This window comes from Molothrus aeneus, chromosome 3 (assembly GCF_037042795.1).
Source record: "Molothrus aeneus isolate 106 chromosome 3, BPBGC_Maene_1.0, whole genome shotgun sequence".
Lineage (NCBI taxonomy): Eukaryota > Metazoa > Chordata > Aves > Passeriformes > Icteridae > Molothrus > Molothrus aeneus.
The window spans coordinates 62,927,462-62,953,671 of record NC_089648.1 but is presented as its reverse complement, the minus strand read 5'-3'; the positions used below and the strand labels follow the sequence as shown (position 1 = coordinate 62,953,671).

At 33.5% G+C, this 26,210-nt stretch overlaps 1 protein-coding gene across 1 annotated transcript in view; it reads right to left on the bottom strand.

The window, feature by feature from the left end:
* TBC1D32 (TBC1 domain family member 32) overlaps positions 1-26,210 on the bottom strand; it is a 74,425-nt gene that overhangs the window by 46,469 nt on the left and 1,746 nt on the right. Inside the window, exons 2-22 of the mRNA XM_066547075.1 lie at positions 25,630-25,784; positions 21,833-21,994; positions 20,488-20,665; positions 19,790-19,861; positions 18,508-18,633; positions 17,549-17,627; positions 17,293-17,393; positions 17,145-17,206; positions 16,507-16,651; positions 15,730-15,789; positions 14,148-14,247; positions 13,743-13,880; positions 12,269-12,361; positions 11,878-12,020; positions 11,075-11,199; positions 9,938-10,139; positions 6,151-6,233; positions 4,379-4,517; positions 3,785-3,872; positions 2,194-2,312; positions 1,483-1,599 (exon numbers count right to left, since the gene is read on the bottom strand). Of these exons, the coding sequence (XP_066403172.1) occupies positions 1,483-1,599; positions 2,194-2,312; positions 3,785-3,872; positions 4,379-4,517; positions 6,151-6,233; positions 9,938-10,139; positions 11,075-11,199; positions 11,878-12,020; positions 12,269-12,361; positions 13,743-13,880; positions 14,148-14,247; positions 15,730-15,789; positions 16,507-16,651; positions 17,145-17,206; positions 17,293-17,393; positions 17,549-17,627; positions 18,508-18,633; positions 19,790-19,861; positions 20,488-20,665; positions 21,833-21,994; positions 25,630-25,784 (2,487 nt within the window). The remainder of the gene's footprint in view (positions 1-1,482; positions 1,600-2,193; positions 2,313-3,784; positions 3,873-4,378; positions 4,518-6,150; positions 6,234-9,937; positions 10,140-11,074; positions 11,200-11,877; positions 12,021-12,268; positions 12,362-13,742; positions 13,881-14,147; positions 14,248-15,729; positions 15,790-16,506; positions 16,652-17,144; positions 17,207-17,292; positions 17,394-17,548; positions 17,628-18,507; positions 18,634-19,789; positions 19,862-20,487; positions 20,666-21,832; positions 21,995-25,629; positions 25,785-26,210) is intronic.

The window sequence follows — 26,210 nt, the reverse complement described above, 5'->3', positions numbered from 1 at the left end:
AGGCACACAAAGTAGTTAGGTCTTCCAAGCAAACCTTCCAATGGAACAGAAGTTGCTTTTACTTTGCTTCTTGTAGTTATATCCAGTCAAAATCTTTTACCTTTTGCTTTCTGGAATCACTGCCCAAAAACATAGTCATAACAAATCTGTATCTCTTCTTAACTTCAGAAGTTTTCTGAGTACTTAGACTCAGCCATTATATGTTAAACTAACATTAGAGGATCTCACAATTTCCTTTCTGCTAACTACATAATCTTGGATGCCTATCTTACATATCAAGGTGTAGCTTGGATGGCTAGGCCCACAAAACCCACTGCTGCACAGTAGTTAACTGAGACAAACCTCATCCAAAATATCTTTATCTCCTCAGGGAACTTTGAAGAATTGTATCAGTATTGGCATTTCAAGAAACCTAGAAAATTTCATAAAAATACTCAACTGCCTCTAAAGCTAAAATAACACCAGCTTTCAAAAGCTGTAAAAATCTTTCTTGAGATCTACCACAATTTGAATGCTCTCAAATACTTATGATTTTCAGCATACATCTATCTTCCTCACTCTGAGTTCCTTAAAAAACTTGGTAACTGAACAAAGCTATCCATTGCTGAATGCGCCAGCATTGAGTGGATTGGAAAAATGAAATTTGTCATGCAATTTCCTCTTGAAATCATCATAACAGTATTGCAAAAAAGAGCCCCAAAATACCTTCCAAACCTAATATACACTATTATGATAAACTTTGTCTAAACAACTTAAAATATCACCAATCCAGAGCCTATGCTAGACAAACACTTCAACATAACAGCAATTTAAAGTACTAACTCATTAGGGAAAAAATCTGATTTTAAGTGCCACACAAGGTCACAAATTGTCTGTGCTTTGTAGATGAGAAGAAAGCCATAATTGACTGCAGTAGAATGATTGAATACAAAATAATACTAAATACAGAAATGGTGAAGCTATTTCTCTGAAGTATGTCTTAATCAGTAGCTTTCCAATTACTGATTTTTTCCTTTGTGTGAATTATGTGTCCTATTAAAAATAGCCTGAGGTATGAGGCTTTTGTGTTTTCATTTTGTTTTGGTTTTTTTCTTTTAGTCTTTTTAAATCCACAGCTGGTGTGATAGAGCAATGCTGTATAAAGTACAGGTATACATATTTTCCAACATTTTCCCATATGCAACTGTATGCACATATAAACATGATTATTTATGTTACTTTTTTTCTGTGAAAAAACACAAGTCAAGAAAGATGATCTTTAAATTAGGCATCAAAATTTATATTACCTTTAAGATTTCAAAATGAAAATTTAGGTTCATATGAAGTGATATGTGCATATACTGCCCTCATGCTGTTTATAATACAAAATGCAGAAAAATTCAAAATCTTTCAATAGGAAAAAAAAACTTACTCTTTTATAACAAAAACATTTTCTCAGGTAAGAATGTCTTCACAGAATTATTTTTCCTTCAAAATACTTACAATTATATCTGTGGGTACTTCACGGAATGAGTACGTGGGTTTATTTGGTATATCTCGTTTACTCAGGAGCTCAAAAACTGCTGGGTAAGTGAGCAAGTTTACCAGAAACAAAAATGACTAGAGAAAGAAAAAAAGGAGGGACAACAGGGAATATTAATCTGTTAAGCACAACCGAGTAAGTGTTAGCAATTATTTGCAATCTACATTAACTTTGTTCTCATCCTTTACAGGCTGACCTTAACATAAATAGACCTGTTGAAAATAAGACTGCATACCTGGTAGGCATCTGTATAATCTAAAAGGGCAGTAGTGTATGAAATATCTATTACCTATCATATGGTACATAAAATTTTGAAAATTACAGTATTTCATTACCACTTAATTCTAAAATCTTGAGATAAAGAATAATCTAAAATCTAAAATTCCTGATTTTATTACAGTAATCTGGACATAAACTGATGGCCAGCACTTAAGACTTCATTTTGCCATGATTTTTATTCATTATTTCATAGTAAATCCTTGGCATTGTGAACAGCCATGCAACATAAGAATCCTGTATCAGTCATGATTTAACTAGTGTATTATACCAATTTTGACACATGTGCCAAGAAGCAGGTATAATAAAAATTTACAGAAAGGTATGTGTCTTCCTATCTGAACCACAGCACTGTTTCTTTCCATACAAAAACATAAGTTTAAATCATTTCTCACCTTCTGACAACTTTGGTCAATAGGGTCAACTGGAGTAGATTTGGGTTGGATTATTCTCAAATCATCTTTTCCACATTCCAAAAGAGCCCATAATTCAGTTACAAGTGCCTTTATAAAGCCTAAAACAAATGTTTGTTCTAATCATGAGTTTCATGTTAGAAATATTTTACACCACAATTCTAACCAAGATTTGTAAAATTCTCTATACTGAAGACTGAAATTTCACCACACAGATTGTCTTAGGGTTACTATCCCTGCTATTCTCAATCCTTTAGTCCAAACTACCTTTCTAGAGCAGTTTGCTTATGTTCAATCTACAGTCTGCACCAATGGCTTCAAAAGGCTATTACACTAGAGTAGAACTATATTCATATATCTTCTATGTAAATGAGCTTCTGACCTTCTTTAAAAAGTTAATTGCAATGGATCAAGGCTTAGCTAGTATTGTCTCTGTGGTTCTAAAAATACAGATTCACTATTACTCATAAATAAATTATAACAGACCACAATGAAAAGGACTAGAAAAACCCCAACTTTTAGAGAAGCACTACTAGCTGAATTTAAATTGTTAAAATTTAAAATGTTAAATATTTAAATAGAATAGGAAAGAGCCCTCTAACTCTGAAATCTTCAAATGTAAGGGTTGAAAATCAATGCTGATTATTTTTGGTATATCATTTGTCTCGGATGCCAAAGGGCATAAAAGGGACTTAAGAAGCAATTTGGCTGAAAACCTTACAACAGGACAGATGGGTAACTCCTCAGTGGATCTGCTCCCTGCTTTGTGAAAAATCCCAGAGGCATAAATAGCAACTAACTGAGAAACCAATCAGTTTCCTTGACTGGCAGAATTTGCCTGCCTTTCTGGCAGTCTTTCAGTCAACACCAGCCCCTTCTATATACTCAGAGAGACGATTTGCAACTTTTGTACCTCATGGACTTCCTTAGCAGCTTAAGACATTACCTTCATTATATTGATGAGATTCTAATTTTAATATAATGGCTACCTGGACTGTTGATGATATGGTAACAGTTGGGTTATCTGAGATTGACTCTGAAGGGACTTTGTCCGAATTGACAATTCTTCTCACATCACAATCTCTTTTACATCTCATTAATGTGTAGCTTCACCTATGACATTCAGGCCCTTGCAGTTCCTCACCCTTTAAGCAGTCAGTAACCATGGAAATGTACATAAAAATTACAGACATCAACAGTTATTAATTCTGATCTGCAGATCAATAAGAAGCACCTGCTTCTTATTTAAATTTATTTTTAAACAGTACAGATGTCTTCACACACATACAGGAAATTTCTGTAAATCCAAACTAGTGAAGTAAAGATTTTGATAATATCAGAAGGAAAAATAAAACAAACCCTAAAATTCTGCATCAAGATTAATGAATGACTTAAAAGCTTGAGAGAATTAATTTCCATCAAGAAATAAGTAACAAATATTTAGGAGTTTTTGTTAATATTTTGTAATAATTTTACACAGTTGATCTTTTTTTAACATCTTTCCCACTGTCTTTTTTCAAAATGAAGGACTACAGCATGCAATTATTCATAATAACATCATCCTGCAGTTTACCTGAATTCTGCAGAGACACTGCAGCCATTGGTGCTGTTGCCATTTGTGTAACAATGATTCTATTACCAAAATCTTCATATTCATTTGTCTGTTGATAAGAAGTATAAAAGTGCAGTGTTAGTTATTCAGAAGACATGAAACTCTCAAATGATCTCTTAAATATTGATCTTTCTTACACTTGTTTACAGAATTTAATCAAATGTATGTTTAGACTTGAACAATTCATAGATATTTTCCTCTACAGACTTACCAGGGTCAGATTCGTAACCAAACATCTTTCTCAAGTATTTATAAAAATTTAAACACAAAATACTGTGGGTGAGACATCCAATATGAGCAAATAAAACCATTAGTATTACAATGTTTTTGTACACATAGCGTAGGATGCCTTTGGCATTACTTTTTTGCACATTATCTGACTAAAACGGCACATTATCTGATTTTTTGTTTGTATTTCAAGCTTTGTCTAGCATATCTAGATTTCAACATGACCTACCAACATTGTATAAGAAAATTTGCACTTAGAAGAAAAAAAAGTTTCTAGCATTTCAAACTTTACAGTAAAAAGTAAACTACAAGGACTGCAATGCTTACCTGGATTTTTTTTGATAAACTGTTAAACATAAAGTTCACACAGTCATTCATGGCATCTGTACTATGAAGCAGAAATAGTCCTTTGGGTGTGGTAGAAAAATTTAGCAAGGCATCTAACAAAGTCTCTTCCCATAACAAGCTGCAAGAGTAACAAAATAGTAATTAAAAACTATATGTAAATAGCATGGGAAAAAAGAAAAAAGTACAATTCCTAGCTTTGAAAAACAACAGTACTTTACTCACTGTACTCTATGCTTAATTTATAAGCTTATGTTAGATTTAAAAAAGCATTTGGGGAAAAAGATAATATACCAGACTGCATTTTATGTGAACATTCAAACTCAGTGTGGCAAACCTAAAGTTATGTAGGAGCACAGAAGAGAGAGATAATGTAAAGGGGAACCCAAAAGATATCCCTGTGATATCCCTAAACATATCTATGACTTACAGTCTGACTTATACAGTCTTAAGATATTAACATGGCAGTTAACATGTTGGCAAAACAAGCACAGAATTTCTCAACAATGTAAAAACATATGAGGGACTCACATTTGAGGAGCTAAAGGTTCCTACAAGAACTTGGTACGGAATTATGAAGAAAGGTGCTATATTTACACAATAGCTTCACATAATAAGAGCAGTAAATGGAAAATCAACATTGTCCTGAATTTTCAGACTCCCAAATACTCATGTATTTCTCATCTTAATGAGTATAAACTTCTATAAAAGGACATTAAGTTTCAGTATAAAAGGAAGGACACCATTCACTTGGTATCAGCCAAAATGCTGCCAATCTTGCTACATAATATTTTTGAAGGTATAAATATGATTCAGCAGAACAACATTTTAAATTAGCACCACATAAAAAGCGTAAGATAGACAGCTATTTTGTTCTGTGCTTTCTAACTCACATTTTGCTCTAACCAAATACTTTAGTCAGAGAGAATCAACTATAAGTCAATTTTACATATATTAGACACCACTCTCTAAGCCAAGGAAGTTCTCAAAGGCCAGGAAGAATTTTGTAGCTCTAGTGAGACCTATGCTAGGATAGTTTCTCTACCTACCACTATCCCTTTGGCAAAAAAGACTGTCCTGGGTTTGGCTAGGATAGAATGTGTTTTCTTCTAAGTAGCTCGTAAAGTGCTGTTTTTTGGATTTAGGACAAGAATAAGGTTGGTAACACACTGATATTTTAGTTGTTGCCAAGTAGCACTTCTCAGAGTGAAGAACTTTCCAGTTTCCCATTCTCTGCAAGTGAGCAGGTACACAAGTAACCATGAGAGAGCACAACCAGGAGAGCTGAGCCAAACTGGCCAAGGGGATATTCCATAGCATGGGAAGTCATGCTTAGTACATAAACTGCAGAGAGCTGGCCAGGAAGTTGGCCAAAATCACTGTTAAGAGATGAACTGGGCATCAGTCAGAGGCTAAGGAGCAATTGAGTTGTGTGTCATTTGTTTCTCTTGTGTGCTACTTCTCTCTCTACTTTTCATTACTATTAATGTTATCATTACTATTAGGAGCATTGCTATTATTAGTATTACTATATTTGACTTTGTTTAAATTATTAGACTGTTTGTATCTCAACCCTTTTTTTTTTCCCAATTCCCCTCTCCATGCTATTGGGATGCAAATGGCTGTGCAGTATTTAGTTGCCAGCTGGCATCAAACTACAACAAAGACATGGGGTTGCAAGATGTTTCAATTGTAATTAAAGCAGCAGTTTGTGTTCACACTCATACATGTGTGTAAATTAAGTACCAAGTTACCTGGTTTTTGATTCTTGACTTATTGATGAAGTGGAGTCTGCATCAGTTACAGGAGTAGGTACTCTTTCTGAAAGCAAACTTGTCTGTAAAACAAAACCAAATAAACACCTCCTTAATATTGATGCAGGACGTACCCCTGCTAGGGACTGACATGCAGTGACTCCAACATTCAGAAGGCTGAACAATTGCTTTATTAAGCTATACTATACTATACTACTATACTTAACTATATTCAAGAAAAAAACCCATGACCCTTTTTCAGACAGTCATGATGCAGCTTTGACCTAATTGGTCAATCAGTCAAAACAACCAACACCAGTGTCCAATTAAGAAATCACTTTAGGCAAACTATCTCCATAACACATTCCACATGTGCCAAACAACAGGAGCAGCAAATAGAGATAAGATTGTTTTCTCTTCTTTCTCTTAGCTTTCTCACTGCCTTCCGTAGGAGAAATCCTGGCAAGGTTGTGCCTGATGCTCTCTGTGAAGAGAGCTGTGGCCACACCTTAATGTTTAATTACAGCATTTTTAAACTCCAGATCTAATTCATTCTCTTGTTATATACAAAAGACAAAAAAACACAGTGCTCCGGTAATAGTCCAGTCTTTGGTACAGAATACACTATTCCTTTATATTGTTTTTATTCCAGAAAAGCTTATTTTTTACTTCTTCCTTGGTATAGACAATTGTAAAGCTAGTACATTTTAAATTTTTTTATTAGAATTCTTAAATAAACCTCTTTATTTTCCAAGTGGAGACTCCCAAATCAAAAACTGGTATTTAAAAGTAAAGAAGGAACGAAAGAAAAAATTGTAACACAGCTCTTTACTCTGTTTCTGTCACAGATAATGGAAATAACAGCCTCCGAAGTCACCATGCCAAACTTATTAATTCTGCCACTTTTTATTTTATTTATTTATAAATTATATAAATTTATCTATATTGATATGGGTGTCATTGGAGTTACAGACATAAATATATACATATTTTTATATTCAAACATTTAAATTATATTTTAAAATAACTGGCATGAAAATGCATATTCAAATTTATTTCAGTTGTTTTATGTTTATGGGATAAAAAGCAAATTAAACCATTGAAATAAAAGTGAGAAGGTATTAATTTACTACCTTATAAATGTGATGTAAAAATCAACAAAAGCCTATTCTATTAACTAGTCAATCATACTGGATCTGTTGTTCCTCTTTTATTATCATCTTTATAAATTCTCTCTCAGAATTTAATCAGTATCTGCTGAGAAAAAAACAATTTCTTTGTCCATCAGTCTTAAAACTCCAGGAGCCATGTAAAAGAAAAGGATACAAATTACCAGTCCCACCATTAAAAAACTGACACTTCAGCTTGGAAAGAATCCATCATAGTCCACTGGTTTTGCTACACTATAATGGCATGATATTTTATAAACTTCTATAAATGGCATGATATTCTATAAACTTAAATGGCATGATATTTTATAAACTTCAGGTGTTTTAAAATTGAAAAATGAAAGAAAATACTTTTAAAAGTAGTAAGATGATGGAGTTGACTTTCCTGTAATAGCTTGTTGAGTCTTGAAGTAAAGAATATATTGATTCTACTTCAGTTTATATCTGACTACCAAAGTGAAGTGAAGAAATAGCATTTTGTAGGGTAAACTTTGTTTTCACTTAACACATTCAGTCTACTTATCTTCTACATGTCAAGACAATTTGTCTAAATTATGTTCTATACCTTAATAAGGGATTTTAACATGGAAAGAAGTCTTTTGTACAAAGTGTAAATGCTGTGTTTTTTAGAGGAAATAACTGGAAATGCCCATCAAAGCTTTTAACACTCTGGCCTGTGATAAACATTAAATAGAGTAAGAGGCTAGTTGGAGTAAGACTGACAAGTTACACAATAGGAAAGCATCAAAAAAAGATTGCTGAGTTACGTAAATTACAGCATGGAACTAAGTGAACTAAGCTCCTTAATTCAATAAAAATCCTCAGGTTTTCAATGCAAGGAATAACATAAGTTTCAAAACCAACATTCTTTGATGAGAAGCAGAATTTATAGTGATATAATTATGATTTTTAGTAATAATACATTTTATTTTCAAGACAATGTATGTATGGCTTCGTGGCAACATTAATATATGAAACAGTGAGAAATACCCTCAAACTGGTGATTTAAGTACCTTCTATTCATGTTCTCCCTTCTGGTATTTTCTGCCTTAGTTTACATTGTGACTGTATTTTTAAAATATCTCATCATAATAAAAGCATACAGTAGAAGCATACAAGAAGGAAGAAAAGCTCTTCCATTCTTTTTCCCTTGCATTCATTTTCCCTCCCACTTCCTTGCCCCCAGAAAAAAAACAAATTTAGTCTTTTAGTCCATTCTTTGTTCCAGCTTGATCTGATCCCAAAGATATAAAAAGATAGTCCTATTTTTCAGGGTAAAGTGAATAACACTGCTAGACTTTGGTTGTCCACTATGAGTCCTAATACCTACAGTTTAAATATGCTTTCAGTTAAGCTGGAAGCCAAAGTTGAAGATTTGTTTGCCACCTTTACCTAAATTGTGCCAATGTTATTTTAATGATTCAAATGTTGGGATTTGCTTCCCTGTGAACTTTTGAAAACTGCATTTGCAGGATCTGCCATCATTTCTCCATCTTAAGTAATTTTTTACAATACACAAGGATTTTCACACTGCATGTGACTTTTAGAACAATGAAAATAGAACTGATGATGATGAGGGACTGGAGCATCATCATTTATGAAGCAAGGCTGAGAGAGATAGGCCTGTTCAGCCTTGAGAAGAGATGACTGAGAGGGGATCTCATCAATATCTGTCACTATCTGAAAGGAGGGTATCAAGAGGAGGGATTCAGGCTCTTCTCAGTGGTGCCAAGCAACAAGACAAGAGGCAATGGGAAGAAACTGATGCACAAAAACTTCTACCTGAACATGAGAAAGAACTTCTTTACTGTGCAGGTGAATGAGCACTAGACCAGATTCCCCAGAGAGGTTGTGGAGTGTCCCCCACTGGAGATACTCAAGAACCCTCTGGACATAATCCTGTGCCATGTGCTATAGGATTACCCTGCTTGAGCAGGGAGGTTGGACCAGTAGACCCACTGTTGTCCCTTCCCATCTCACCCATTCTGTGATTCTGCGATAACAGAAAGCAAAATACACAGAACTGTTGGATCCAAGCTCTTTCATGTAGAAAAAACACTGGACTAGCAATCAAATTGAAGTTAAAGTACAGAATCTAAGCTTCATAACAAATTCATGTACTCAGGTAAGACAAAAACTCCTGCCTGGCACTTTTCATTATGGTCTCTAGAGAATATTTCAATGTCACCTCACTACTTAACAAATAATTGCAATCTGCTTTTTTTTTCTCTCACCTGACACAAACCAGCTTAACTAAAAATTGATAAGAGCACATCTCAGGAGTATTTTCCTTCAAAATATCCCAAACCAAGAATGAAGGCAAGATCTGTGGTGGTCAGTGGTTATCATGACATCGAGTGATTTCTGCCATTAAGGACAATGAATGACAGGCCTACCAATACACCAGAAGTTCCTGTTTTAATCTTAGGTATAGAAGGTCTCAAATTAAATTTCTGCTAGGTTCACATTCAGAAGGAAAATTTGCAAGTAGAACTTAATGTTTACAACATTTTCAAGTACTATTTAACTGCTTAAAAATAATTAACCTATAAGAACAACTATTAACAAGCTGAACCTCTCACAGTAAGATTTTTTCCCAATCCAAAAGCAAAATTTACCTTTCTCCAGGCTTCTGCAATAGATTCATGCAAGCCATAAGGAATTAGCATCTGCAGGCCTTCACAAGTTCTGTACATTTGACGGCATACAAAAATGAAAGCTCCTTTAACAACTGGCATAAACTCAGATCCAGATAAAAGAGAAATGTCATCATGAAGAAGTTTCTTTGTGAACTGAACAAGTACATGAGCAGCTGTAGGACTAAAAATAAAATAATGCATTTAAAATTTTGTTTTGTAGTAAGCCTTGAAACAAATCCTCTGACTAAACTTATTTAAATTTTTTTGGGGAAAAGAAGCTACGGAAAGAGACTATGACCCACTACAGAGGGACAAACTATGTTAGAATTTGTAACACCAGTTAGAAGAAAAGAAACTTACAGAAAGTGATGTCACCTTGGCAAATAGCTCTATGCAATGCAAAAATACATCCATTGCCTTCCACACAACCCACAGGACCATGAACTACACAGACTCTAGGTTTTATAGGAGTCCACTTGGGAAGACAACTTGGAGATTTCTCCACTTAGAAGATGTACATGCCAAACTTTTCATGACCTGCAGCTTTGCTATTTTCAAAGGCTCATCTCAGTTTTACTGCTGTTAGAAGTTTTAGCATCAGCTAAGTATATTCCACACATATGAATACACTGATCTTAAGTTAGGTACCGTGTTACACATGGCAGCTTCTTATACAAGATCTGTCCCTACTAGATGTACTGAAATGTGAATGCTACATTAAATGTATTCTTTCAATAAATTTAGTTAGTTTAAATACTTATTCTAAAATCAAACAAAGAAAATTGAAGAAGAGAGGCCTTTGGTCTGAAAAGTAACATTACAAGTATAATGGAACTATATTCAGAGAAAGGAAAGCTCTCACATGAATTAGAAAAAGAAGAAAAACATTAAAATCTCCCTTATTACTAGTATTTCTTTACATTGTTATTTCATCTGGTTCAACACATAAATATCTCCCTCATACATTCTATAAAACATTTACTACTTTAATTTATAATCAGATATTTTACTCAAACAAAACCAAAATGTACCACGTTATAGATAAATGAAAGATGACAAAACGAGTCTCATAAGAGCAATGTAATTCACTGAAGTGCTCACTAATGCCACTCTTACCTGTCTTTGGCATTTTTTTCATTTTCTCCATAAAGAAGAAGAGAAAGACCATCTTCTGAAGCAGCAATCCTTGCCAAAATATCAGCTACATCAAGTAAAGTAGTTTCAAGGCAGTTGATATACACCTATTTGGAAGAAGGGAAAAAAAAAGAAGCTTCAAATTCAATGGTTTTGTGAAAGCTATTTTTTCAAGTCTGTCTTAGGTATGCAGAACCTGAAGGTCACCTTTCTGATGTTTTCCTAATGTCTTAAACACAGTTAACAGCTTATGTTCAAATGTCATTACACAGAAATCTTCATCACAAAGGACACTAATTCCCAATATTTTCATAATCCCTATAAAAATGTTTACAAGGAAAAAAAAAAAAAAAAGAGAAAAAAAAGTTTTTTTTATCAATCTAGAAAATAGTAGCTTTCCATGGAGAATTGTTATTGAGAACACCTAACCTACAATTTGCCAACTGAATTAAAAAAATAAAAATAGAAGGTAGAGAAAATGTTCATCCATTAAATATCCAAGTGGCAACAGAAGAAAGCCAAACCAGTGAAAAAAATTAAACAGTGTGTTTTTTCCCAAGGAAACAGTCTCACTACAGCATAATTTTTGCTACTATTCACAAGACTTCCATGTCATACCAATCATAGTAACAGACTAAACTATTCAATGCACACTATGATAGTCAAGGTATAAAATACCACAGAAGTTACCATATTACGTGAGTAAATAAACCTTCTACATAGAAAATATGAATAAAGTATAATATTCTATACATGTAAAAATCATTTGGAAGATTATTACAAACCTCTGTGCCATTCAGCAAACTTTGGACAGGATGAAGCAGGGCATCTATCACTGTGTCTGTATACAAACATTCAGCAGCACATCCTGTTTGATCACAAAAAACCTGCAGAATCTCCATAACAAGACTTTCTGGAGAATAATTTTCTGGTGAACACAAGAAATATTTATTTATATTTTAACTTACACAAATATCTCTGTATGATTATGTAGTTGCTTCTGAATTATTATTAATTTTGTTAAGTCCTGATTCAACATAACAGGAGGAAGAATGGTAAGGGTGGAAGGGAAGAGAAAAACTGCTTTAATAACAGAGACAAAAATTGCAAAAGAAGTTATCATATGCCTCATTATAAGTAAATATATTTACGTATAAGGAAAAAAAAAGCATTTACCTGTATGTGCTGCCAAAGCTGTCTTTGGGTGACTTGGAGAGGAATAAATAAGCTGAACAAATAATACCAACACATCAGTTATGGATATAGTAGCTATTAAAAAAAAAAAGAAAGAAAGAAAGTACTTTGTAAATTAAAGACTAAGTTAAATTTTCCAAATAAAAAATGGATTTTGTAAATATATGTAAAGAATGCTTTGCTGTAGAGAGGAAATTAATTACGTACAAGTTATAAAGCAAAGGACATATGTGTCCTTGGGACTCTACTAAGGTATTTCATGATCACCTTATAAGACTTGATCTTGCTCTCAATTTAGCCAGTTGAAATTTTGCAATGTCTTTCACTGTTACAAATGACAGCCAACATTTGGAAATACTGGCTGTAGAAAAAAAAGCATTACCTTTCTATTAAATTAAGTGAAAAAACTGGTAAAGAGAGAAGGTGTCACACAACTCTTTCTCAGGTCTGGAACAAAAACAACAAATGAATCTAAATGCAAGATAGGAAAAATTGCTCCAAGTTTATATTTAATTATGTTAATAAATCAGCCACTTTGTGAGGAAAGAGTTGCCATCTATGAAGCTGAGAAGGACACTATTAAGAAGAGAAATGGCAAGATTGTTACATTTTATAGGAAAGAAATAAGCAACCACCATCCCTGGATCTCTGCTGGATGGGTGTTACACTGGTAATGCATAAATGACGAAAGCACTTTATTAGTAGATATTTCTTACTGTTCTACACTGGATCTATCAAGTCTTGGTCCTCTAACCAGAGGGACAAAAGGCAAGTCACAGAATGAGTGTCCAGTAATGTTTGGAATTATATGTTGAATTAATAGAGACACTAAAGCAATGGAATGCTACAATTGCCCTCACACATTTCTGTTTGCCAGCCCTGCCCCATGTAGACTTCTCTGTCTGTTGAAGAGCTTTTCCATCTCACTTCTTGTGTTCCTATTAACATCTCTGTTCCACAGGTATGAAACTTTTCTTCTACTTTTTTTTATCTTAATTAACAGATTAAACTCAGAGCACTTGTTTTCAATTTGCAATTAGCTTGAAATACTGATTTTTCTCTCACACCTGAAAACCAGTTTTGGCCCCTGGACATATCTCTCATCCAACCAATTACTTCAAATGGTTTGACAGAAGGTATTACTCACACCTAGAAAAAATGAATCACTTACGCACTGATCCAACTGTCCTTCAACACAAAATTAATGTATTAGAAGTAAAACACACAAACAATCCATTTAACCACATCCATCAAGGAATAAAAAACTGTGTATAAATTCTCATATATAGATATATACACACATACACCACCTTTATGAAAGTTTCCAGGCTCAGAATTGGTGAACAAAGTATTGTTCTTCAATATCCACAATATTGCAGTGAAAAAATATAAATATATATCAAGAATGGATACAGTTTTTCTGAATAGATTCCATTTTCTTCAACTCTCCTCCTACCTTTTTTATTTTTCAGCTGTACTGGAAAGAGATTCTGGCCTTCCTTATAGATCAACAATCTTCCTAACAGGCACAGTGAATGAACAAAATAGATGTACTGCAATTCTGGTCCAGTGTAAGAAAAATCCTGCGTATCACCTATAACAATAAAGCAAAAAAATTAGAACTTTACTCTTGTAGTTTACTTCACAGTACCTAGCTGCTTCCTGCAACATAAGCAGGTCATTTTGGATATAAAGACAGCTTAAGAAATTAACCACTGCTATTAGTTTTCTCTTAAAGGACAGTCATTCAACATCTGAGGAATGGAAGAGATAGAACATCTTTCTCTTGAAATAGCATGCTCAAAAGCCTAAAGAATGGGGATGTATGCACATATAATATGAGACATGCTAAGATACTCACTACAGTGCTGTTGAGAAAAGTCACCAACTTTGGAATTTTTATTAACTGCTGCCTTGCAAAATTCAAAATAATCAAGACATTGTTGGACTGCTACATTAATCTGTAGAAAAAAACACAAAATAATAAAGTACCTGATATTTCACAATAAACTCATTCTCTCTTGCATCCAAGTACTGTCCCTTAACACAAGAACTTAAATATCCACTTCACTTCAATGACTTCATTTTTCAGTGCTTTGGATGCATTAACCAAGAGAAGGCAAACTTTTACAGGGCTATTAAAATATATCACCATTATTAATAAATTATCACACAACCAGTTCTATACACATAAGGACAGTCTATGACAAAGAGTACAGAGAACATGGAAGAGTTTTGAGAAGTCAACAGCAATCTGTGAATGCCCTATTGTCATTACTGTGGAAGATTTTAAATTTGCACAAGTGAAAACCTTTGTCTTGAATACACTTACTAAACTGTAGGTTTGGTTGCCAGATGCTGCAGTGCTATTACTGTTCTTGGTGGTGTATCACTGTGATAGCAATATAATCTAATCAAGGTATATAAAAGTTTAAAAGTTATAAGCATTGTTGTAGCAAGGAAACACAAAGCACATTGTCCTGGTTTCAGGTGGGGTAGAATTTATTTCTTCTATTTTCTTATGATCTGAGAAGAATAATTAGATTTATTACAGCTTGGAGATGCCAAGATTTATTCACAAGTGTAAATATGCAGGCATACACAATAAAAAAACCTCCAACCTTAATCGGATGCTTACCCTTCCTTATAAATTAGATTAGACTACCCTGCTTATGGACTTTCTATTATAAACCCTGTTGCATGGATCATGCTTTATTCTGTCCTGTTCTATGCACACAGATAAAAAAGAAAAAGGTCTCTCATCTGTGTCCTTTCTCCATCTTAAGGTTTTATTGGTCCCATATATTTTACATTTGATTTCATTTGTATGACAAGATTTTATAAAACATAGCCAAGTCCTGGTTTAAATGAATGGATCTCACATCTACAGCGGTCTTATTAAAAACAATGAAAATTCTACCCTAGTAAAGAGATCTGCCCATACAAAATATATGATAGGATTAACAACTATATTACTAAATATATTTTCCCAGTTTGATTTATCTTGCTGACTTTGAATCCTTTATGATTCAGAGAATACAATGGCAGTTTATTTAGCCTCTTTTCAACAAAAATCCAAATTTAGCACGGTGTATTTACAGTATTTATCACGCATCATTTGTCATTTTTATGCTTTTTTGGAAATAATTCTAAATATGAATGAAACATAACAAATTAATACATTATAATCCTAAGTAAACACCTGCAATAAAATATCCGAATTCCCCTTACACAGAGCTGGCCATATATGCTTCTTTGTATTTCTCTGGGCAATCTTTTCCAATGTATCACCACCCTGACAGAAAAAGAAGTTCCTCCTAATATCTAATCTAAATCTTCCCTCTTTCAGGTTCAAGCCATTACCCTGTGTTCTATCAATAAATTTTATTTACAGACTATTATTGCATATATAATCAATAAAGTGTATTAATAGAAGTACTTACCAAGGATTTATATTTCCTTTCCAGAAGCCTAAATACCACTCTTCTGCTGTAATATGCATGCTTGAATGACAAAGAAGATGTAATGTGAACTACAAAGAAATGTTCTGGTTTTTAACTAAAATGTAGAAATTATCTCTGATTCTGTTCTAGTAGAGATCCCATATATAGTACATATTCAATGAACTCCAGCTCGTGTAAGCCAGTATTATACTCAACTAGAGACATTTGTTTGCAGTACATTTATGACAAAAAACCCCTACATCATTAGAAAAAAGTGTAGCAGAACGCATAGTTAAAAGAGAAAACCAATAAGTACACAAATGCTAAACTATGCATTTTGAAATTGCCAAGTAAATCCTAAATTGTAAGTTTATATATGGTAGGCTGGAAAAAGTTCTAATGTCCACTGAAATTAGCAAGTTGTGTGTAGTGTGTAATATAAATGTGGTCTTTCATGCTCATCACTTCTTCCAAACAAATACTTGCATCTTTTGGTGGCTGTCAGTCAATTCCTCCAAAGAGAGTGAGGACACAAAACACAGAAAATACTCCTAAATTTCATGAAAACAAGTAACTGAACAGAAATTGAGGTGGAGAGTAATACTGAAAAGCAGTGGACATGGAAGTCTAAAAAAAACCTGCACTTCCTTAATTACAGTTCTCAGTATAGGCTGTTATAGGACATAATAGGTCAGTGATGTCAGAACCATAACTTTTCAAAATAAATGTCTGACATGAACAAGTTATGTGTTGTTGGGTTGCAGGTTATTTGCTTACCGTCCACTTCTTAAACCACACTGCTTTGATATCTAGCAAAGCCAAGAAGTGCATTGGACTCAAGAAATCTGGAGAGGCAGGATGATTAGGCTTGTGTTTTAATGACAGAAGTGACAAGGTACTCTCCACTACTTCTTCCATATACCTTATGACACAAATAGGAAAAAATGGACAGGAAACAAAAAAAATCACTGAAGTCCTTCCACCAGTAATAGTCAAGAACAATCTTCTCATAAAACCTTGTTCAGATAAATGATAAATACCAACAGCATTATCTTTAACTTGCTCTTGTATGGGCATTAATTCTTTGTAATACCATGAATAAAACTAATATGCATCTATATTCTCCTAAGTTATTACAACTTCTAAGTGCATTACCCTTACTACACTTACATCCAAATTATTTTTGTTCAGAAGTACTTAGACCACTCCAAAAGCTAAGTAAGCAGCTAAATATGACTACTCCTATGCAACTTCCCCATTTTACTTTTCCCATCCTCTACTTTTATTTCCCCTGTTGTCACTGACCAGCCACTGTGCATCCTATAATCAAGCCTTTGCTAAAGTTACATGTATCCTATTTTATGTCAATAACTATTAAATTAAGAAACAGTTACAGGGTTTTGAAGGTGACATACTTTTCTGGATGTCGGATCCAGGAAGAAGGTGCTTCTTTTTGGTACTCATTTAAAAGGCGAACCTGAAAACATAATTATTAAAATTAGAAAATAATTAATGCATAATGTTTCAGTACTGATAGAAAAGGTACGGAAAGTTCATTTATACCTTTTTAAGTAAACGATTTACATCTGAGTTAGATACATCCAGACCAGCTGAAATATGAAGAGAATATTCTTCAGAAAGAAAGTACAACTCCAAGTGTCGTGCTAAAAAAATAAAGAGAAAACAAACAACAAAAAATCACTTCAGCTCCATGACAACAGTGACAAAACAGACTATCTTATACAACCTTCATTATAAAATTTAACTTTTCAAAAAGTACATAACCCATGAAGTTTGAAATGTAATTAAATGCACATACCTAAACTTGTATAGACTTCTTTTGTCATATTAAATGGAGAAGAAGAAAATGTTTTTGCATAGAACCTAAGAATTTTCTCCTAAGGGTGAAAAAATCAAGCAATGTATTAAATAGTCATTAACTGTGTATCATAATTGCAAAATAATCAATATATAATTTATTCTTAATATTATATATTATTCATCCAGACATCTGTGCAGATGTTAAGCATGTTTCATAAAAATATAGTTTCTGCTCACAGAAATCTCCAGTTCAAAGGAAATTTTATTCAAACACTTGACCTACAGCACCAATGTAAAGCCTCACTGAGTTATAAAGTAGACTAAGGAACATTACTTTTCCATTCAGAATCAGTAACTTGTTATTATCACTGTTTTAAAAGAAATTGTAGAACTCAGGTGAAAGAGAAATATATGACAGCATATGGGCCAACTTTCCTATTTATTTGGTAATCAGTTTAAAATTTGAAGAAGCAAAGAAGTTTAATTGACATAATAAATAATCTAAAAGCCATTTAAGCAGCTGTCTTTTTTTTTCCTCATCACTGCCTGTGTCCTATTACTATGTATCATTTTCTCACCATCATGAAGCATAAACCTGACTTGAACAGGAAATATTAACATGACCTATTTTACAGAGCAGTTTTGTCCATTCTTTTTACATGAGTTTCTGCTAAAAGAAATTAAAATGTCTCCACTGCCATTAAAAGAAACGCAAATGACTACTTTGGTGTCTCAAAATCCTATTGAAAGCCTGTTGCAGTCCTTTAAACCAAAATGTACTGGAATCCTGTATTTCTGCTACTTAAAAAAATAGTTTTTGTGATTCACACACAAATAATAAAATGTCTTGAATCCTGCTGGACTACTTATATGTAAGAGGTGTAACTTCTTACACCACTTTGGTAGTTCCTTTCTTTGGATACAAATGTGGTAATTAGATACAAAACATTCCCTTACACTGAATGTTGCATCAGGATCTGCCAGAGAGATTGTCAGATGCTTACTCAGACTTGGCCAACTCTCAGAGTTCAGGATATCAGAGGCAGGGGCCAAGCACAGCGTCTGCAAAGCTTCTTGGCGAACCTGGAGCAGTCAAAAAGATAAACACCAAAAATCCATTCACAGCAGCCTCTGAAATATGTAGTTTACGAGTCAGAGGGAAGGAGAGAGGGAGGACAGGAAGGAACAGAACCTGGCAGTAGAATAGATAAGGAATAACAAATACTTATCTTCTGCTATATTTTTATGGCTATTTAGACAAAACACTACATCACTGAGTGGGGAAAATGTGTGTATTCTAAGAAGTAATAAAGCCATTTTAAATGGGTTTTCAATACTGGATGCAAGATTTATGTTCTATTTTCTGGCTGTAATCAAATATTTTGAAACTGGGGAATATAGCTCTCTAAAGCTCTCAGCTAGGAGAAGCAGACACAGTTATTAGACATTGTCTTATACTGCTGAATTTTCATCAGCATTCTAAGTAATTTCAACTAACTTTTTTTTCAATTAATAGACAACTGTTATCTCTAGCAATTTATTTCATCTTACTGAAACAAACTGTAAGATATTTTAATAACATTTAATAGCATCAGACTTTTTACCTGGTTTTCTAATTAAAAAAATTGTTTGTACCACCTCCTACCTACCATTCTTGTTTCAGCTGCCAGACAAGCTCCAACAATTCTTATCAAGGCAGCACACTCAAACTGGTATTTTTCCAAGCTTCAAAAATACCAGCAGCTGGTGCTGGTTGTTGGTCAGAGACACAAATTAGTACTGCCACTGACACAACAGCAAACCTAACTTGGATTTATATTTTCCATTTGGCAGCAGGTTGTTGGCAAATCAGCAGGCACCTCTCTCTTTGGACAGGGGTAACTCAAAGGGCAACACAGAAGTTACCAAGAAGGGCAAGGGACATGGATAGAGGACAAATAATGTTCAGTAACTTTATCATGGAACAACTTTTTTTTTTAACTAAAAATGCCAATCTATAGAACATAGATCTCTAAAAAAGTATAGATACTTGCAGCAACACTAGTTTTTGAACCAGATGGTTACAAACAATGAAATATTGCATTGCAGAGTAGCTTCTGCACTGAAGGTAAAATAAATGAACCAGCAAAAACAAGTTTCCACTCAGGTACATAGAAATTTGTATGTACATACAGCCTACTCAACAATATGCAATAAACATTCATTTGTATCAACATTTCATTTCTGTTTTTAAACTTACTTCCTTGGGCTGACTAGGGTCAAGCTTTTCTGTGAGCAGCTGCAATTGTTCTTGACTCATGAATGCATAACTCTGCAATGCACATTATAAAATTATCATTAGTATATTTTATTAAACTGAACAGCAGAAGATTAAAATCATCAGTCTTTCTGATACCTAATTTACTTTTAATAATTAGGACTTCAACATTTATACTAATTTTACCATAAAGTCAACATTCCAAATGTTTTCTGTTGTTTGCCCAAAGTTAAACTTAGAATAATGAAATCACTATAACATATTTTGTTTGCTTTATTTCAAAGTTTTTTGTATGTTCAAAAAATCCCTTATAATAATTTATTCAGCAAGAAATGCAGCCTAGTACAGTAGTCTGGAAATGAACTGCATGTTATTTGGCCTCTAAAGTAAAATCACAAAAGTTAGATGATGTACTGATTATATCTTTATCTTTCTATACCATACTTGGATAGGTACTTTGGAGCATATGGGCATCATATTGATCTCATCTCGCACATGATGCCTAAACTAGCTAGTATAAGCTTAGTATTTAAAACTGAAAGAAAAGCAAATAATTTGGGTTTAAGATATAACAAAAATCGGAAAAATTAATCTTTCTCTAGGGCCATTCCATTGACAGAAACTTAACAATTTTGCAGTATCATGCTTATTTCACAAGATAGAGAGAAAACCCATTGTACTTGGTTGAAGGAGGAGTCACTGTCAGAACAGTTGTCTGTGTAATAGCCACTCTGACGTTCTTTCTTTGCTTTACTGGCCAGCTCCTTATCATGCATCCGATCTTCTTCAAACTTGTTAATCAAAGATTCTACCACAACCATCATGACATTCTTCAAAGCATGTATCATTTCTCTGTATCTTCAAAGTAAAGATGATTTTAATATATGAGAACATAAAAAAATAACTATGTAAAAAAAAGAAAAAGAAATCGCTACATCATGAATAACTGAATATGAAATAATTGGACTTGAACTCACTGAATTTACAGAAATTAATGAATACCAAATCCAGATCTAAAATGAGCAAGGAAACATATATGCACCTTACATGTTTCAGTTAATGATATTTTAAAATCACAACAAAACTCCTTTTTTTCCCATCCGGAACCATCCAATTAAATACCACTATCATAATTCTATTTTGCAATATTCTTTATAAAGAACAACACGAGTCCACCAAAAAGGAGGATCTGTCCCTGAGAAAACAGGCCAGTTCTCATCCTTGTTATTGTTTGTTTCTTTTAGTTCAACACCCAATTTTTCTTTTGCTATAAATCTTGAGCAGAACCAGTGGAAGTGAACATATCACCCTGATTCAAGATCTTGAGTACAGGTCATGCACACAAAATATTTTTCGTTCAACAAAACCCAGGTTTTTCTAATTTCCATAAACTGAAAAATAATATCCACAGGGAAGCAATTCAAAATAAAAAAATGCTTCAGAAAAGCATCCATTGTAAAACGCTGATGCTTTATTTCAAATTATTTTTTACTTTAATGCTAAAATTATTTATTTTACAGTCATCAAATAGACAGATTAGCATATTGTGCTTTAATATCTTCCTACATGTCAAATTAAAAATATAAGATACATTTTTAGTTAATTGGAGTTTCTCCTACCAATTTTAATACACACAAAACCCTAAGGTCCTGATCCTTGAAACAAAATTATACAAACAGCATAATCTAAAAAATGGTCACCCTAACATCTATTTTCCTATTTTCTTATTTTGCAACACATAAAAATGAGCACTGATGCTACAAATCCTAAATACCTCAAAAATTTCACATATTTTCTACCTATCTTTTTTATGCAATTATTCTCAACCTTAAGCCCAGGATGAGACAAAGCATGACAAATTGCAATGTATAGTGGCAATATGTGAATTTCTTAGCAATGATTTTGGTTAAAGATTCAGAATTGTTATTGGTTCAGATCTTATTTTTTCAAAACACATTATGGAAAAGCAAAAGGAAGACTAAGACAAAGAAGAAATAGAGATGTGAATTACAGGTATATACTCACTCTTTTGATTCACGGGCCTTCTTAGTAAGATGTTGAACAAGTGTGTCATAGCCAGATATTTCACCCTGACTTTGGGCAGAGGTACATTTTTCTGTTTCTTCTTCAATCACAGGTCCCACAGTATTTTTTATGTATTGTCTAAGGTATTTCACAAACTCATAGCTGCAAGAAATATGCAAAATTAAAATGCTATATCTCTTTGACTTCACCATGAAACATTTTCAAAATTATATCAACAACCACTATCTTCTCTCCCAGTAGATCTGTTACTCTGAGGTAAGAAATAAACTTCAGGAGTGTAAAATAACACATTACAGTTTGATTTGCTTCAATGTAGTCAGTATCAGCATATTGTAGGAAGAAATAACACCAAATAGAAGAAACAAAACCAAGAGTTAGTTTACCAAAATGCACATTTTCATTTTCTGCTCCTTCTAAAAGTAAAAATCCACTCAGACAAAAAGGTAAAGATTTTGTAGACCAAAAACAATGGATATCAAGAAGTTTCAAATTCCAAAAGAAACATTCCTTGTAGCACTCTAAACATCTTTTAGAGTATAAACTGTCTGGTAATATTCTTTATGCATTATACATACAAAATTAGAAAATACACAGAAAACACAGTTTATAAATTAGAGCATATGAGAACACCTATGGCCTGTGAAATTCTATGTGTCATGGCAATACACAGATCTCAATCAAACTGACAAAACAGATCTCTGTGATTACACAAACATATCAAATTCAAGGACTCACCACTTTGCAGTCTTATGATCAGACACCCACAGACACTTGCTAACAGAATAGAATATTTAGAGGGAGATCTCAAACTAAAGACTCTCCCTGGGTCCTCCAGCTTCATATTAGCTATAGAAATTGCTAAAAAGTACTGCTCAGAATAAATCAAATTTTCTTTTTGGCTAGTTCTGTGATTTGTATAAACGGCAAGGCAAACAGAAACACACAAAAAGTAATCACATAGTTAAAATAGATGCATAATTTTATTTTCATTTTATCAAAAGTAGATGCATGACTACTTAATGTTAACTTGGATTAAAAAACCCAAAACACAAACAACAAAGCACACAAAATTGTATCATGATAGATACTTCCTCACTGGATTGCCTACCTCAGGTTCCATCAGGTATGTCAGTATTTTTCTTTTTCCCTACCTTTCCATTCTTGTTCTCAGTGAAAGTAATAGAAATATAATTTCAAGAAAGATGCAACATATGTTTATTTTTGTCTTCATTTGTGAAATTGCACACAACTCTCCACTGCATGAAAGCTTTCATGAAACTGACTCCCCTTTGTTTTATAAGGGCAACACTTCCAGGGTATCAGTTTTTGCAGTGACTCCTTCACTCTGAAATATGCAGTAACCACATCACTATTCACACCACTACTTTTATGTCTGAGGTTCTAGTCTTCATCTTCTGCATTATTCTTCTACTTAGACATGTTTTGTAACAATTATGCATTTCCGCAATGACAATACTACTTCTTCACAAGCAGAATCAATTCAGACTGATCTGGTAAGACTTACAAAGGAATCACACTTGGCAGTTAAAAATACCTCTAAATGTAACAGAAAACATGCTACTTACGTGATTTAAAATCCTTTTGTCTACTACTGCACAGAAATTTTGTACTTGATTCAATTTTCCTTTTTGTTAGCTTTCTGAGGATCTTGCATTTCTGTCTTTCCAAAGTGGGAACAAAGGGGAAGGCCTCAAAATCTGGTAAAATTACTGTGTCAAAATAGGCATGAGGCAGAAACGGTAGAGCTCAAAATGCTGAGAGCAGCAGTGGACAGTCCAAAAGCACACACTACTAATTGTCACAGACATATTTTATGAAAAATCCTTTTGTTAGGATCTTTTCTCCTGAGAAGCTTCAGCTTCCCCATGTTTTGCTGCTTTGGAATGTGATTTGGAGAATTGTTTACCCAGCATGTGAAATTGTTTCTACTTGATGACCAATGACAGACACCTGTGTTGAGGCTGTGAGCAGTCACAAGATTTTATCATTCCATTCCTTCCTTTGCTAGCCTTCTGATGAAATCCTTTTCTCTTGTATTCTTTTAGTATAGTTTTAGTGCACCATTTTTATATAATATATATCATAAATAATAAATCAGCCTTCTGAAACATGAGATGAGAGTCAAGACTATCATCTCTTCCCTCATCCTGGGACCCCTGTGAACACCACCACAACTAATAACAGAGCTTGCAATCTGGATGGATAGGTTAAGGAAAAAGTTTCTTAATGGCCTCACTTATAAATGACCATATGCCCTCTCTGACTTTCCATGAAAACCAGTCTATACTGCCATGGGTCACAAACAAGACAAGAATACCTCCAGAAATATTGCAGTATCAGATAGTAATCCTCATGTTCTGAATTTAAAGATCACTTGATTTTCCATTAAATGTAAATTTAAAGTGTTCTCATGAAAATAAGTATTTTTAGGATCACCAATTTTCTAACATAAAAGAAAGAGTAATGGATGCCAAGGTTTCACTGCTGTAAAAGGAAAAGCTATATAGGCATTGCTTCAACCACTTACAGACCTTACTCCCTCACCCTGGGTATTCTATTAGGTTCTTAGAAAAAATGACAGAAATAATTTTTTTTGTTTGATCTTTATTGTATATATCTTCTCTAAATATTTTTTTTTCTTTCAGAAATACATGTGTTTCAACTTTGACATGTTTACAACCAAATTATTTTACTCTCTTGCTTACCCAGCAACTTATTATTCAAAATTCACAAGAGTAAAAGCAACAGTGTAATTCAATACATTGGTAACAAAAACTAAAACTGAACTAAAATACCTTTTAAAGAATCTTCAGAACACATGAAATCATCAAGATTTTAAAATTACAATGAAATTTTAGATCAACCCTAGTCTGACTTCACTTATTTGCTTTTACCTAACTCCTACCACTGACAAAGGAACGCTAATACCCAGGTAAATTTAAGAGAATGTAAATAGTGCCACTTCTGAAAAAACTGATAGGGAACCAGCTTTCTCAGAAGTCAGGTCACAGAGCTGTTTCTTATTAAAATGCCCTCAGGTTATTTCAGCCTGATATTGTCTTGGCTTGTGATAAACTGTGTACTAAAAATGTCCCATTCAGCAAAAAAATAATCAAGTTATAACATCATGGAAAGGAAAGAGCAGCATATGATCTAGAAATTTACATTGCATGTGAGGTCACACTGTCAAATCCGATTTATCAGAAGTGTGATGGGGATACATTTCTGTTTTACTTAAAGCATAAATTAAAACAATGATTGGAACAGATAGATAAGATAGACACATTCAGTAATATGGGCCAGAGAGAACAATCAAATATGGAAGCAAAATGGCCCTCTGAAAAAGTACTCTATTTTGAAAAACACGACTTTGGTGTCTAGCAGGTGTCAAATATACTGAGAGTCTCCAGTGACTACTTCTTCTAGCTCCACATGTGCATTTAGTACATTATGTGTGCACATGCATCAGAGCTTTCTAAATTCGTCTCTCACTAACAGCTCATGAATTACTACTACAGCAAAAATATATTAGCAAGAGTGCATGGGGAAAAAAGCAAACCAAGAAAATAGCAACAGGAATTTTATTCTTTAAATTAGCATAATCTGAGAGTTGATTAGCGACAGGAATATCTACATATGTATAAATACACACATATTTACAAAGCAATATAAAGTGTATACATTTCCCAGGAATAGTACAGTTTAAGACATATCAACTTCTTCAAAAGACTAAAAATAGCAAAAGATAATTTTACTTGTGAAAATTCTCGTCTGTTTCCTCCAAATGCAAGAGAATTTCTTCTGCACATTCTGCTGATGGAGCTCCAGTGATTTTTTCCTTCACACTCTGCAGCAACTGTCTAAGCATTGACTGTAATACTGCTTCATCTTCGCTTGTAAAATGAGACATCTGTAGAAAACAGACGGAAGAATAAGAAACTCTCATAGTTTTATTTTTCCTCAAGATGCTAAGAAAAGCACATATCGCTTAAATTGCCACTTTTTTACTTTATCAACAGGATTGTCATCAAAAGACATAAACACAGACAGGAAATAGCTGACAGAGCTTATCTTAAGACCAACTGAAAACAAAACAATCAAATCAGTTTCACTAAAACTCCTGGTTTTTAGCATAATATTCTTAAAGGACATATTACATTAAGGAAAGCCTAAATATTCCTATTTGTACTTGCCTATGATAAAGGCACAAGACTACATGGTAAGCTAAAAAAATAAAAAGAAGGGAAGGTTTAACAGATATAATGACTGTCTCTTGATAAGAAAACTTTATAAATAATCTTTCACCTGCTTCTCATCCACTATTACTACCCAGTTC